Source organism: Oncorhynchus keta, chromosome 23, assembly GCF_023373465.1.
Source record: "Oncorhynchus keta strain PuntledgeMale-10-30-2019 chromosome 23, Oket_V2, whole genome shotgun sequence".
In the NCBI taxonomy this organism is placed as follows: domain Eukaryota; kingdom Metazoa; phylum Chordata; class Actinopteri; order Salmoniformes; family Salmonidae; genus Oncorhynchus; species Oncorhynchus keta.
Genome location: NC_068443.1, coordinates 5,541,776 through 5,556,406, shown reverse-complemented (window position 1 = coordinate 5,556,406; position 14,631 = coordinate 5,541,776). Strand labels below are relative to the sequence as shown.

Below are 14,631 nucleotides of genomic sequence, written 5' to 3'. Positions count from 1 at the left end.
GAGGGTTCAGTGTTGCAGCTATGGTAGCCCCCAGGAGGGTTCAGTGTTGCAGCTATGGTAGCCCCCACGAGGGTTCAGTGTTGCAGCTATGGTAGCCCCCATGAGGGTTCAGTGTTGCAGCTATGGTAGCCCCCATGAGGGTTCAGTGTTGCAGCTATGGTAGCCCCCATGCGGGTTCAGTGTTGCAGCTATGGTAGCCCCCAGGAGAGGGTTCAGTGTTGCAGCTATGGTAGCCCCCAGGAGGGTCAGTGTTGCAGCTATGGTAGCCCCCAGGAGGGTTCAGTGTTGCAGCTATGGTAGCCCCCATGAGGGTTCAGTGTTGCAGCTATGGTAGCCCCCATGAGGGTTCAGTGTTGCAGCTATGGTAGCACCCACGAGGGTTCAGTGTTGCAGCTATGGTAGCCCCCAGGAGGGTTCAGTGTTGCAGCTATGGTAGCCCCCATGAGGGTTCAGTGTTGCAGCTATGGTAGCCCCCAGGAGGGTTCAGTGTTGCAGCTATGGTAGCCCCCATGAGGGTTCAGTGTTGCAGCTATGGTAGCACCCAGGAGGGTTCAGTGTTGCAGCTATGGTAGCCCCCAGGAGGGTTCAGTGTTGCAGCTATGGTAGCCCCCACGAGGGTTCAGTGTTGCAGCTATGGTAGCCCCCATGAGGGTTCAGTGTTGCAGCTATGGTAGCCCCCATGAGGGTGCAGTGTTATGTCTATGGTAGCACCCATTAGGGTGCAGTGTTATGTCTATGGTAGCACCCATTAGGGCTCAGTGTTATGTCTATGGTAGCACCCATTAGGGCTCAGTGTTATGTCTTAAAGTCATCTTCTTTGAACTGGTATATACAGTCTTTAATATAGCATGTGAATGTAATATAGCATGTGAATTTAAGATAGCATGTGTATTTAAGATAGCATGTGTATTTAAGATAGCATGTGTATTTAATATAGCATGTGTATTTAAGATAGCATGTGTATTTAATATAGCATGTGTATTTAAGGTAGCATGTGTATTTAAGATAGCATGTGTATTTAAGATAGCATGTGTATTTAAGATAGCATGTGTATTTAAGATAGCATGTGTATTTAAGATAGCATGTGTATTTAATATAGCATGTGTATTTAAGGTAGCATGTGTATTTAAGGTAGCATGTGTATTTAAGATAGCATGTGTATTTAAGATAGCATGTGCATTTAATATAGATAGTATTTAAGGTAGTATTTTTAAGATAGCATGTGTATTTAAGATAGCATGTGTATTTAAGATAGCATGTGTATTTAAGATAGCATGTGTATTTAATATAGCATGTGTATTTAATATAGCATGTGTATTTAAGATAGCATGTGCATTTAATATAGGATGTGTATTTAAGATAGCATGTGCATTTAATATAGGATGTGTATTTAAGGTAGCATGTGAATTTAATATAGCATGTGTATTTAAGAAAGCATGTGTATTTAAGATAGCATGTGCATTTAATATAGCATGTGTATTTAAGATAGCATGTGTAATTAAGATAGCATGTGTAATTTAAGATAGCATGTGTATTTAAGATAGCATGTGTATTTAATATAGGATGTGTATTTAAGCATGTGTATTTAAGATAGCATGTGTATTTAAGATAGCATGTGTATTTAAGATAGCATGTGTATTTAAGATAGCATGTGTATTTAATATAGCATGTGTATTTAAGATAGCATGTGTATTTAAGATAGCATGTGTATTTAAGATAGCATGTGTATTTAAGATAGCATGTGTATTTAATATAGCATGTGTATTTAATATAATGCATGTGTATTTAAGATAGCATGTGTATTTAAGATAGCATGTGTATTTAAGATAGCATGTGTATTTAAGATAGCATGTGTATTTAAGAAAAGTGTGATTTAAGATAGACACAGTGTGTATTTGTAGTCTAGCATGTGTATTTAAGATTGATTTAATTGACATTTATAGATCTCCTCAGCATGTGATTTAAGATTGATTTAATTGACACAGTGTGTATAGGTAGTCTCCTCACAGCAGTGTGATTTAGGGCACGTTAATGCCCGATTTAATTGACACAGTGTGTATAGGTAGTCTCCTCACGGCAGTGTGATTTAGGGCACGTTAATGCCCGATTTAATTGACACAGTGTGTATAGGTAGTCTCCTCACGGCAGTGTGATTTAGGGCACGTTAATGCCCGATTTAATTGACACAGTGTGTATAGGTAGTCTCCTCGCGGCAGTGTGATTTAGGGCACGTTAATGCCCGATTTAATTGACACAGTGTGTATAGGTAGTCTCCTCACAGCAGTGTGATTTAGGGCACGTTAATGCCCGATTTAATTGACACAGTGTGTATAGGTAGTCTCCTCGCGGCAGTGTGATTTAGGGCACGTTAATGCCCGATTTAATTGACACAGTGTGTATAGGTAGTCTCCTCGCGGCAGTGTGATTTAGGGCACGTTAATGCCCGATTTAATTGACACAGTGTGTATAGGTAGTCTCCTCGCGGCAGTGTGATTTAGGGCACGTTAATGCCCGATTTAATTGACACAGTGTGTATAGGTAGTCTCCTCGCGGCAGTGTGATTTAGGGCACGTTAATGCCCGATTTAATTGACACAGTGTGTATAGGTAGTCTCCTCGCGACAGTGTGATTTAGGGCACGTTAATGCCCGATTTAATTGACACAGTGTGTATAGGTAGTCTCCTCGCGGCAGTGTGATTTAGGGCACGTTCTGATGTTTTGCGCGTCTCTCGGGCGACTACGTGTGTCCTTTTCAGTTGGAATGTGTGACGCATCAGGCAAGTTTTCAGAAACCCATTTAAGTGCAAAGGGAGCCTTGCCAAGTTCAGAGGAGCGGGGAATTTGTGTCGGTAGATTAGCCATAAATCATCCAATAGCCCAGAATGAGGAATCTAAGGGTACTGCGTCACCAGTGGCACCCTATTCCCTATATTCCCCCATAGGGCTCTGGTCAAACGTAGTGCACTAGAATGGGAATAGGGTGCCATTTGGGACGAATCCCTAGAGCGCCATGGGGGTGTTTTCAGGGTGTGTGTGTGTGTGTGTCCCCATCTCCCTCACTTAGGATTATACCCTGCCACCACTGTAAGGACATCTATTGTGGGAAGTGGAAATAAGTTTGCTAGTGACTGACGGGGAGTTTAGAGCTGTAGTGAAGTGACAGTGTGACTGATGTGGTGAGACTTCTGGCTGTTTTCTGTTGGAATGATCTTTCATATCTTCAACAACTTTTGACCAAAATAGGGAATTTTTTAATTTTAATTTTACCTTTATTTAACCAGGCAAGTCAGTTAAGAACATATTCTTATTAGGCTAAATCATCCTAGCCACAGAAGGCTGACGCTGCCGCCCCAATAGCTGTGCTCTGGCCAGAAGTGGTGCACAGGGACGTGTCTGCTGTCACCAACTTACAGTAGTTTTCTGAGGTCAGGGACTTGTCTGCTGTCACCAACTTACAGTAGTTTTGTGAGGTCAGGGACTTGTCTGTCCCTGTCACCAACTTACAGTAGTTTTGTGAGGTCAGGGACTTGTCTGCTGTCACCAACTCCCTCAGTAGTTTTAGGTCAGGGACTTGTCTGCTGTCACCAACTTACAGTAGTTTTGTGAGGTCAGGGACTTGTCTGCTGTCACCAACTTACAGTAGTTTTCTGAGGTCAGGGACTTGTCTGCTGTCACCAACTTACAGTAGTTTTGTGAGGTCAGGGACTTGTCTGCTGTCACCAACTTACAGTAGTTTTGTGAGGTCAGGGACTTGTCTGCTGTCACCAACTTACAGTAGTTTTCTGAGGTCAGGGACTTGTCTGTGTCACCAACTTACAGTAGTTTTCTGAGGTCAGGGACTTGTCTGCTGTCACCAACTTACAGTAGTTTTCTGAGGTCAGGGACTTGTCTGCTGTCACCAACTTACAGTAGTTTTGTGAGGTCAGGGATGTGTCTGTTGTCACCAACTTACTGTAGTTTTGTGAGGTCAGGGACTTCTGTTTCTGAGCATGTCAGTCCAGTCACTCACATGTAGTTTTGTGAGGTCAGGGACGCCTTGTCTGCTGTCACGAACGTCACAGTAGTTTTCTGAGGTCAGGGACTTGTCTGCTGTCACCAACTTACAGTAGTTTTCTGAGGTCAGGGACTTGTCTGCTGTCACCAACTCAGTAGTTTTCTGAGGTCAGGATGAACTTGTCTGTTGTCATCAACCAGTAGTTTTCCAGTGAGGTCATGGAACTTGTCTGCTGTCACCAACTTACAGTAGTTTTCTGAGGTCTCATCAGGAATCAGGGACCCTCCCATCTGTGTGTCATCTGGCACCACTTACAGGCTAGTTTTCTGAGGTCAGGGATTGTCTGCCTTGGACACCAGTCACTGCCTGTAACTTCCACAGGCTAGTTTTCACCTGAGGTCAGGGACTGTGTCTCTGTCAGTCTCTCCTGTGACACCTCGTTTTGTGAGGTCAGTGACTCTCTGCTTCACAAATAAAAACAGGGGATTTGTCTGCTTTAACCAATTTTTCAGTAGTTTTGGAGAGGGAACAGGGACTGGGTCTGTTGTCACCAACTGGGATACAGTAGTTTTGTGAGGGGACAGGGACTTGTCTGCTGGGATCACCAACTGGGACAGTAGGGACTGGGATAGAGAGGGACTGGGATAGAGTAGTTTTCTGAGGGGGACTTGTCTGGGTCACCAACTGGGATAGAGTAGTTTTCTGGGAGAGTCAGGGACTGGGATGCTGTCACCAACTGGGATACAGTAGTTTTCTGAGGTCAGAGAGGGACTGGTCTGGGATCACCAACTGGGATACAGTAGTTTTCTGGGATGAGGTCAGGGACTGTGTCTGGGATAGAGAGGGACTGTCACCAACTTACTGTAGTTTTGGGATGAGGTCAGGACTGTCTGGGATCACTGGGATAGAGGGACTGGGATAGAGAGAGGGGAACAGAGAGGGACTGGGATAGTAGTTTTCTGAGGTCATAGATGGGACTGGGATAGAGACTGGGATAGAGTAGGGACTGAGATAGAGAGGGACTTGTCTGCTAGAGAGGGACTGGGATAGTTTTCTGAGGTCAGGGACTGGGATCAGAGGGACTGGGATAGAGTTTTTCTGGGATAGAGACTGGGACTGGGATCTGAGGGACTGGGATAGAGTACTTTTCTGGGATAGGAGGACTGGGATCTGGGATCACCTGGGATAGAGGGATAGAGAGGGACTGGGATAGAGAGGGACTGGGATAGAGGTCTGGGATAGAGAGGGGACTGCCTAGAGAGGGACTGGGATAGAGAGGGACTGGGATAGAGAGGGACTGGGATAGAGAGGGACTGGGATAGAGACAGGGACTGGGATCCCTGGGATAGAGAGGGACTGGGATGTTTTTCTCTGGGATAGAGAGGGACTGGGATCAGAGAGGGACTGGGATAGAGACAGGGAACAGAGAGGGACTGGGATCTGGGATCTGGGATCTGGGATAGAGAGGGACTGGGATAGAGAGGGACTTTAGAGAGGGACTGGGATAGAGGGACTTCCTGGGATAGAGAGGGACTGGGATAGAGAGGACTGGGATAGAGAGGGACTGGGATAGAGAGACAGACCTGTGTCAGGCTCTCTCCCATCACTGGGATAGAGAGGGACTGGGATAGAGAGGGACTGGGATAGAGAGGGACTGGGATAGAGGACTGGGACTGGGATAGAGAGGGACTGCAGAGAGGGACTGGGATAGAGACTTGGGATAGTCTGGGATAGAGAGGGACTGGGATCAGCTATCCTGGGATAGAGAGGTGGGATAGAACCAGGACTGTAGAGAGGGACTGGGATAGAGAGGGACTGGGATAGAGAGGGACTGGGATAGAGCAGAGTGGGAACTCCTCTGGGATAGAGAGGGACTGGGATAGAGAGGGACTGGGATCCTGGGATAGAGACTGGGATAGAGGGGACTGGGATAGAGAGGTCTGGGATAGAGAGGGACTGGGATCACTGGGATCTGGGACCACATGGGATAGAGAGGACTGGGATAGAGAGAGGGACTGGGATGGGGACTGGGATGAGAGGGACTGGGATAGAGAGGGACTGGGATAGAGAGGACTGGGATAAGAGGGACTGGGATAGAGGACTGGGATAGACACCAGGGACTGGGATAGAGAGAGGGACTGGGATAGAGAGGGACTGGGATAGAGAGGGACTGGGATAGAGGGGACTGGGATAGAGAGGGACTGGGATAGAGAGGGACTGGGATAGAGAGGGGGAACAGAGAGGAGGGATAGAGGGACTGGGATAGAGGGACTGGGATAGAAGACTGGGATGGGATAGAGAGGGACTGGGATAGAGAGGGACTGGGATAGAGAGGGACTGGGATAGAGAGGGACTGGGATAGAGAGGGACTGGGATAGACTGGGATAGAAACTGGGGATGGGATAGAGAGGACTGGGATAGAGAGGGACTGGGATAGAGAGGGACTGGGATAGAGAGGGACTGGGATAGAGAGGGACTGGGATAGAGAGGGACTGGGATAGAGAGGGACTGGGATAGAGAGGGACTGGGGACTGGGATAGAGAGACTGGGATAGAGGGACTGGGATAGAGAGGGACTGGGATAGAGACTGGGATGGGGACTGGGATAGAGAGGGACTGGGATAGAGAGGGACTGGGATAGAGAGGGACTGGGATAGAGAGGACTGGGATAGAGAGGGACTGGGATAGAGAGAGGGACTGGGATAGAGAGGGACTGGGATAGAGAGGGACTGGGATAGAGAGGGACTGGGATAGAGAGGGACTGGGATAGAGAGGGACTGGGATAGAGAGGGACTGGGATAGAGAGGGACTGGGATAGAGAGGGACTGGGACTGGGATAGAGGGACTGGGATAGAGAGGGACTGGGATAGAGAGGGACTGGGATAGACTGGGATAGAGAGGGACTGGGATGGGACTAGGATAGAGGGACTGGGATAGAGAGGGGACTGGGATAGAGAGGGACTGGGATAGAGAGGGACTGGGATAGAGAGGACTGGGATAGAGAGGGACTGGGATAGAGAGGGACTGGGATAGAGAGGGACTGGGATAGAGAGGGGACTGGGATAGAGAGGGACTGGGATAGAGAGGGGACTGGGATAGAGAGGGACTGGGATAGAGAGGGACTGGGATAGAGAGGACTGGGATAGAGAGGGACTGGGATAGAGAGGGACTGGGATAGAGAGGGACTGGGATAGAGAGGGACTGGGATAGAGAGGGACTGGGATAGAGAGGGACTGGGATAGAGAGGGACTGGGATAGAGAGGGACTGGGATAGAGAGGGGGACTGGGATAGAGAGGGACTGGGATAGAGGGGACTGGGATAGAGAGGGACTGGGATAGAGGGACTGGGATAGAGGACTGGGATAGAGAGGGACTGGGATAGAGAGGGACTGGGATAGAGAGGGACTGGGACTGGGATAGAGAGGGACTGGGATAGGAGGGACTGGGACTGGGATAGAGAGGGACTGGGATAGAGAGGGACTGGGATAGAGAGGGACTGGGATAGAGAGGGGACTGGGATAGAGAGGGACTGGGATAGAGAGGGACTGGGATAGAGAGGGACTGGGATAGAGACTGGGACTGGGATAGAGAGGGACTGGGATAGAGAGGGACTGGGATAGAGAGGGACTGGGACTGGGACTAGAGAGGGACTGGGACTGGGATAGAGAGGGACTGGGATAGAGAGGGACTGGGATAGAGAGGGACTGGGATAGAGAGGGACTGGGATAGAGAGGGACTGGGATAGAGAGGGACTGGGATAGAGAGGGACTGGGATAGAGAGGGACTGGGATAGAGAGGGACTGGGATACTGAGAGGGACTGGGATAGAGAGGGACTGGGATAGAGAGGGACTGGGATAGAGAGGGACTGGGATAGAGAGGGACTGGGATAGAGAGGGACTGGGATAGAGAGGGACTGGGATAGAGAGGGACTGGGATGGGATAGAGAGGGACTGGGATAGAGAGGGACTGGGATAGAGAGGGACTGGGATAGAGACTGGGACTGGGATAGAGAGGGACTGGGATAGAGAGGGACTGGGATAGAGAGGGACTGGGATAGAGAGGACTGGGATAGAGAGGGGACTGGGATAGAGAGGGACTGGGATAGAGAGGGACTGGGATAGAGAGGGACTGGGATAGAGAGGGACTGGGATAGAGAGGGACTGGGATAGAGAGGGACTGGGATAGGGGATAGAGAGGGACTGGGATAGAGAGGGACTGGGATAGAGAGGGACTGGGATAGAGAGGGACTGGGATAGAGAGGGACTGGGATAGAGAGGGACTGGGATAGAGAGGGACTGGGATAGAGAGGGGACTGGGGGACTGGGATAGAGAGGGACTGGGATAGAGAGGGACTGGGATAGAGAGGGACTGGGATAGAGAGGGACTGGGATAGAGAGGGACTGATAGAGGGACTGGGATAGAGAGGGACTGGGATAGAGAGGGACTGGGATAGAGAGGGACTGGGATAGAGAGGGACTGGGATAGAGAGGGGACTGGGATAGAGAGGGACTGGGATAGAGAGGGACTGGGATAGAGAGGGACTGGGATAGAGAGGGATAGGACTGGGATAGAGAGGGACTGGGATAGAGAGGGACTGGGATAGAGAGGGACTGGGATAGAGAGGGACTGGGACTGGGATAGAGAGGACTGGGATAGAGAGGGACTGGGACTGGGACTAGGATAGAGAGGACTGGGATAGAGAGGGACTGGGATAGAGAGGGACTGGGATAGAGAGGGACTGGGACTGGGATAGAGAGGGACTGGGATAGAGAGGACTGGGATAGAGAGGGACTGGGATAGATAGAGAGGGACTGGGATAGAGAGGGACTGGGATAGAGAGGGACTGGGATAGGACTGGGATAGAGAGGGACTGGGATAGAGAGGGACTGGGATAGAGAGGGACTGGGATAGAGAGGGACTGGGATAGAGAGGGACTGGGATAGAGAGGACTGGGATAGAGAGGGGACTGGGATAGAGAGGGACTGGGATAGAGAGGGACTGGGATAGAGAGGGACTGGGATAGAGAGGGACTGGGATAGAGAGAGGATAGACTGGGATAGAGAGGGACTGGGATAGAGAGAGGGACTGGGATAGAGAGGGACTGGGATAGAGAGGGACTGGGATAGAGAGGGACTGGGATAGAGAGAGGGGACTGGGATAGAGAGGGACTGGGATAGAGAGGGACTGGGATAGAGAGGGACTGGGATAGAGAGGGACTGGGATAGAGAGGGACTGGGATAGAGAGGGACTGGGATAGAGAGGGGACTGGGATAGAGAGGGACTGGGATAGAGAGGGACTGGGATAGAGAGGGACTGGGATAGAGAGGGACTGGGATAGAGAGGGACTGGGATAGAGACAGGGGAACAGAGAGGGACTGGGATAGAGAGGGACTGGGATAGAGAGGGACTGGGATAGAGAGGGACTGGGATAGAGAGGGACTGGGATAGAGAGGGACTGGGATAGAGAGGGACTGGGATAGAGAGGGACTGGGATAGAGAGGGACTGGGATAGAGACAGGGGAACAGAGAGGGACTGGGATAGAGAGAGGGACTGGGATAGAGAGAGGGACTGGGATAGAGAGGAACTGGAATAGAGGGACTGGGATAGAGAGGAACTGGGATAGAGAGGGACTGGAATAGCGAGGGACTGGGATATAGACAGGGGAATGGAGAGGGAAAGAAGGGAAGACATTCTGTCACAAATAGCACCCTATTCCCCAAGTAGTGCACTATATAGGGAATGGGTGCCATTTTGGGAGGCAGCCTCAAGTCAGTCATGTCTGTTCCCTATGTTCCTCTAGTCAGGGAAGACCCCTCCCTTGTGGCACAGATGGTGTGTGTGTGTGTGTGTGTGTGTGTGTGTGTGTGTGTGTGTGTGTGTGTGTGTGTGTGTGTGTGTGTGTGTGTGTGTGTGTGTGTGTGTGTGTGTGTGTGTGTGTGTGTGTGTGTGTGTGTGTGCGCCCACGCGTCCACGGCAGTGCCATGGGAGACAGCGTTGCGCCACTCGGCCGGTTTGTCACGTTCGCCGGCTGTTCCCGCTGTGTACTTCCCTCCCCCTGGGTACATAGTCTGGATAGTCCCTTGCTGTTCCCGCTGTGTACTTCCCTCCCCCTGGGTACATAGTCTGGATAGGCCCTGGCTGTTCCCGCTGTGTACTTCCCTCCCCCTGGGTACATAGTCTGGATCGGCCCTGGCTGTTCCTGTCCTGGTGCTGTCTGCCGGCCCGGTTCTCTCATCATGCATGGGAGAATCTTCTAGAGACAAACGGACACTACATCATTAGTACACGATATCATTAGTACACTACATCATTAGTACACTACATCATTAGTACACTACATCATTAGTACTCTACATCATTAGTACACTACATCATTAGTGCACTATATCATTAGGACACTATATCATTAGTACACTACATCATTAGTACACGATATCATTAGTACACTACATCATTAGTACACTACATCATTAGTACACTACATCATTAGTACACTACATCATTAGTACACTACATCATTAGTACACTACATCATTAGGACACTATATCATTAGTACACTACATCATTAGTACACTATATCATTAGTACACTACATCATTAGTACACTACATCATTAGTACACTACATCATTAGTACACTACATCATTAGTACACTATATCATTAGTACACTACATCATTAGTACACTACATCATTAGTACACTACATCATTAGTACACTATATCATTAGTACACTACATCATTAGTACACTACATCATTAGTACACTACATCATTAGTACACTACATCATTAGTACACTATATCATTAGTACACTACATCATTAGTACACGATATCATTAGTACACTACATCATTAGTACACTACATCATTAGTACACTACATCATTAGTACACTATATCATTAGTACACTACATCATTAGTACACTACATCATTAGTACACTATATCATTAGTACACTACATCATTAGTACACTACATCATTAGTACACTACATCATTAGTACACTATATCATTAGTACACTATATCATTAGTACACTACATCATTAGTACACTACATCATTAGTACACTATATCATTAGTACACTACATACAGGGTCAGTCTAGATGGTTTAGACTGAATGATAACCCACTCCATACAGGGTCAGTCTAGATGGTTTAGACTGAATGATAACCCACTCCATACAGGGTCAGTCTAGATGGTTTAGACTGAATGATAACCCACTCCATACAGGGTCAGTCTAGATGGTTTAGACTGAATGATAACCCACTCCATACAGGGTCAGTCTAGATGGTTTAGACTGAATGATAACCCACTCCATACAGGATCAGTTGAGATGGTTTAGACTGGCTGATCCTGGGTAGTATAGGTTGTGTTGGCTCAGAATCCTCTCCTCCTAACATTCATCAACAACACAATTCTAGTTTGTATTCTTAGAGGAATGAATATCTCTTGGTGACAGGATTTTTTTTATTTAAATAGGCAAGTAAGTTAGGAACAAATTCGTATTTTACAATGAAGGCCAAACGTCGGCCATACGTCGGCCAAACCCGGACGATGCTGGCGCCAATTGTGCGCCGCCCTGTGGGACTCCCAATCACGGCCGGATGTGATACAGCCTGGAATCGAACCAGGGTCTGTAGTGACGCCTCTAGCACTGTGATGTAGTGCCTTAGACCGCTGCGCCACTCGGGAGCCCAATATAGAGAATGTCTGTCTGTCTACAGTTGTAACTGGCTGATTCCCAGGTATAGTAGTAAAGGACTGTAGGGATGATTGGCAGGCTGATGCTTGCTCCATCCAGTGTACAGTTACTCTTTGCTATAATGAGCAGAGTATGTCAATCATACTCTGCTCTGCACAGACTCCATCTCACCCAGACAGCCTGTTTTCTCTCTGTGGAAGAGATCTCCTGCCGTCTAGCCTGCACTTATAGTTCTATCATTATCTACATCGAATGCTCTCCTCCTCACCTCTCCTCCTCTCTCCTCCTCTCCTTCTCCTCCTCACCTCTCCTTCTCTCTCCTCCTCTCCTTCTCCTCCTCTCCTCTCCTTCTCTCTCCTCCTCCCTCTCCTCTCCTTCTCACCTCTCCTCCCTCTCCTCTCCTTCTCTCTCCTCCTCCCTCTCCTTCTCCCTCTCACCTCTCCTCCCTCTCCTCTCCTTCTCTCTCCTCCTCCCTCTCCTCTCCTTCTCACCTCTCCTCCCTCTCCTCTCCTTCTCTCTCCTCTCCTTCTCTCTCCTCTCCTTCTCCTCCTCTCCTCTCCTTCTCCCTCCTCCCCTCACCTCTCCTCCTCTCCTCTCCTTCTCTCTCCTCCTCCCGCCTCTCCTCTCCAGCGTGTCAGAGAGAGTTGTACTGGCTTGGCGCTGTCTCTTTTGTTTACAACAAGTTGTCCGTCTAGCATGCCCGCTCTCCGCTGTTTTCTCAAAACGTGTTGAACGTCCGTGACATGTTTTGACTGCAAAATGAAAATGTTCCTTAACGAACAGGCAGGTAGGCGGCTGACAGACAAGCTGGCTGTGTTGTGGTGCTCGTCAGTGAGTCCATGTAAATCATCTCTCACTACCGGGCTGTTTATGCCTCAGCTCCGTAACAGACTCGCTTTGTTTACTGAGGAGGAGAAAGTTGTGGAAGTTTCAGTGGAACATTTCTTCGTATCATCCTCTGAGGAAAAGGTTTAAATGGCCTTCATCAGAATGGACGATACCCAGTATTACAGTATACGCATTAGAATGGGAGGAGACAGAGTATTACAGTATACTCATTAGAATGGGAGGAGACAGAGTATTTCAGTATACGCATTAGAATGGGAGGAGACAGAGTATTACAGTATACGCATTAGAATGGGAGGAGACAGAGTATTTCAGTATACGCATTAGAATGGGAGGAGACAGAGTATTTCAGTATACGCATTAGAATGGGAGGAGACAGAGTATTACAGTATACGCATTAGAATGGGAGGAGACAGAGTATTACAGTATACGCATTAGAATGGGAGGAGACAGAGTATTACAGTATACGCATTAGAATGGGAGGAGACAGAGTATTTCAGTATACGCATTAGAATGGGAGGAGACAGAGTATTACAGTATACGCATTAGAATGGGAGGAGACAGAGTATTACAGTATACGCATTAGAATGGGAGGAGACAGAGTATTATAGTATACGCATTAGAATGGGAGGAGACAGAGTATTTCAGTATACACATTAGAATGGGAGGAGACAGAGTATTACAGTATACGCATTAGAATGGGAGGAGACAGAGTATTACAGTATACGGAATGGTAGGAGACAGAGTATTACAGTATACGCATTAGAATGGGAGGAGACAGAGTATTACAGTATACGCATTAGAATGGGAGGAGACAGAGTATTACAGTATACGCATTAGAATGGGAGGAGACAGAGTATTTCAGTATACACATTAGAATGGGAGGAGACAGAGTATTACAGTATACGCATTAGAATGGGAGGAGACAGAGTATTTCAGTATACACATTAGAATGGGAGGAGACAGAGTATTACAGTATACGCATTAGAATGGGAGGAGACAGAGTATTACAGTATACGCATTAGAATGGGAGGAGACAGAGTATTACAGTATACGCATTAGAATGGGAGGAGACAGAGTATTACAGTATACGCATTAGAATGGGAGGAGACAGAGTATTTCAGTATACGCATTAGAATGGGAGGAGACAGAGTATTACAGTATACGCATTAGAATGGGAGGAGACAGAGTATTTCAGTATACGCATTAGAATGGGAGGAGACAGAGTATTACAGTATACGCATTAGAATGGGAGGAGACAGAGTATTTCAGTATACGCATTAGAATGGGAGGAGACAGAGTATTACAGTATACGCATTAGAATGGGAGGAGACAGAGTATTACAGTATACGTTAGAATGGGAGGAGACAGAGTATTATAGTATACGCATTAGAATGGGAGGAGACAGAGTATTTCAATACACATTAGAATGGGAGGAGACAGAGTATTACAGTATAGATTAGAATGGGAGGCTATATTACAGTATACGCATTAGAATGGGAGGAGACAGAGTCAGTATACGCATTAGAATGGGAGGAGACAGAGTATTACAGTATACGCATTAGAATGGGAGGAGACAGAGTATTACAGTATAGATTAGAATGGGAGGAGACAGAGTATTACAGTATGGGAGGAGACAGAGTATTTCAGTATACGCATTAGAATGGGAGGAGACAGAGTATTACAGTATACGCATTAGAATGGGAGGAGACAGAGTATTACAGTATACAGAGTCAATGTGGAGGCTATATACAGGTATTATAGTACAGAGTCAATGGGAGGAGACAGAGTATTTCAGTATACACATTAGAATGGGAGGAGACAGAGTATTACAGTATAGATTAGAATGTGGAGGCTATTACAGTATACATTAGAATGGGAGGAGACAGGTATACAGAGTCAATGGGAGGAGGCAGATATTACAGTATACGCAGAGTCAATGGGAGGAGACAGAGTATTTCAGTTTACACATTAGAATGAGAGGAGACAGAGTATTTCAGTATACACATTAGAATGGGAGGAGACAGAGTATTACAGTATACGCATTAGAATGGGAGTCAATGTGGAGACTATATACAGGGTAT

The 14,631-nt window shown here is 47.5% G+C and overlaps 1 protein-coding gene across 1 annotated transcript in view; it reads left to right on the top strand.

Annotated features, from left to right (window-relative positions):
* Positions 1–14,631, top strand: part of LOC118402472 (receptor-type tyrosine-protein phosphatase F) — a 359,072-nt gene that overhangs the window by 287,505 nt on the left and 56,936 nt on the right. Inside the window, exons 28-29 of the mRNA XM_052476034.1 lie at positions 4,266–4,298; positions 4,995–5,042. Of these exons, the coding sequence (XP_052331994.1) occupies positions 4,266–4,298; positions 4,995–5,042 (81 nt within the window). The remainder of the gene's footprint in view (positions 1–4,265; positions 4,299–4,994; positions 5,043–14,631) is intronic.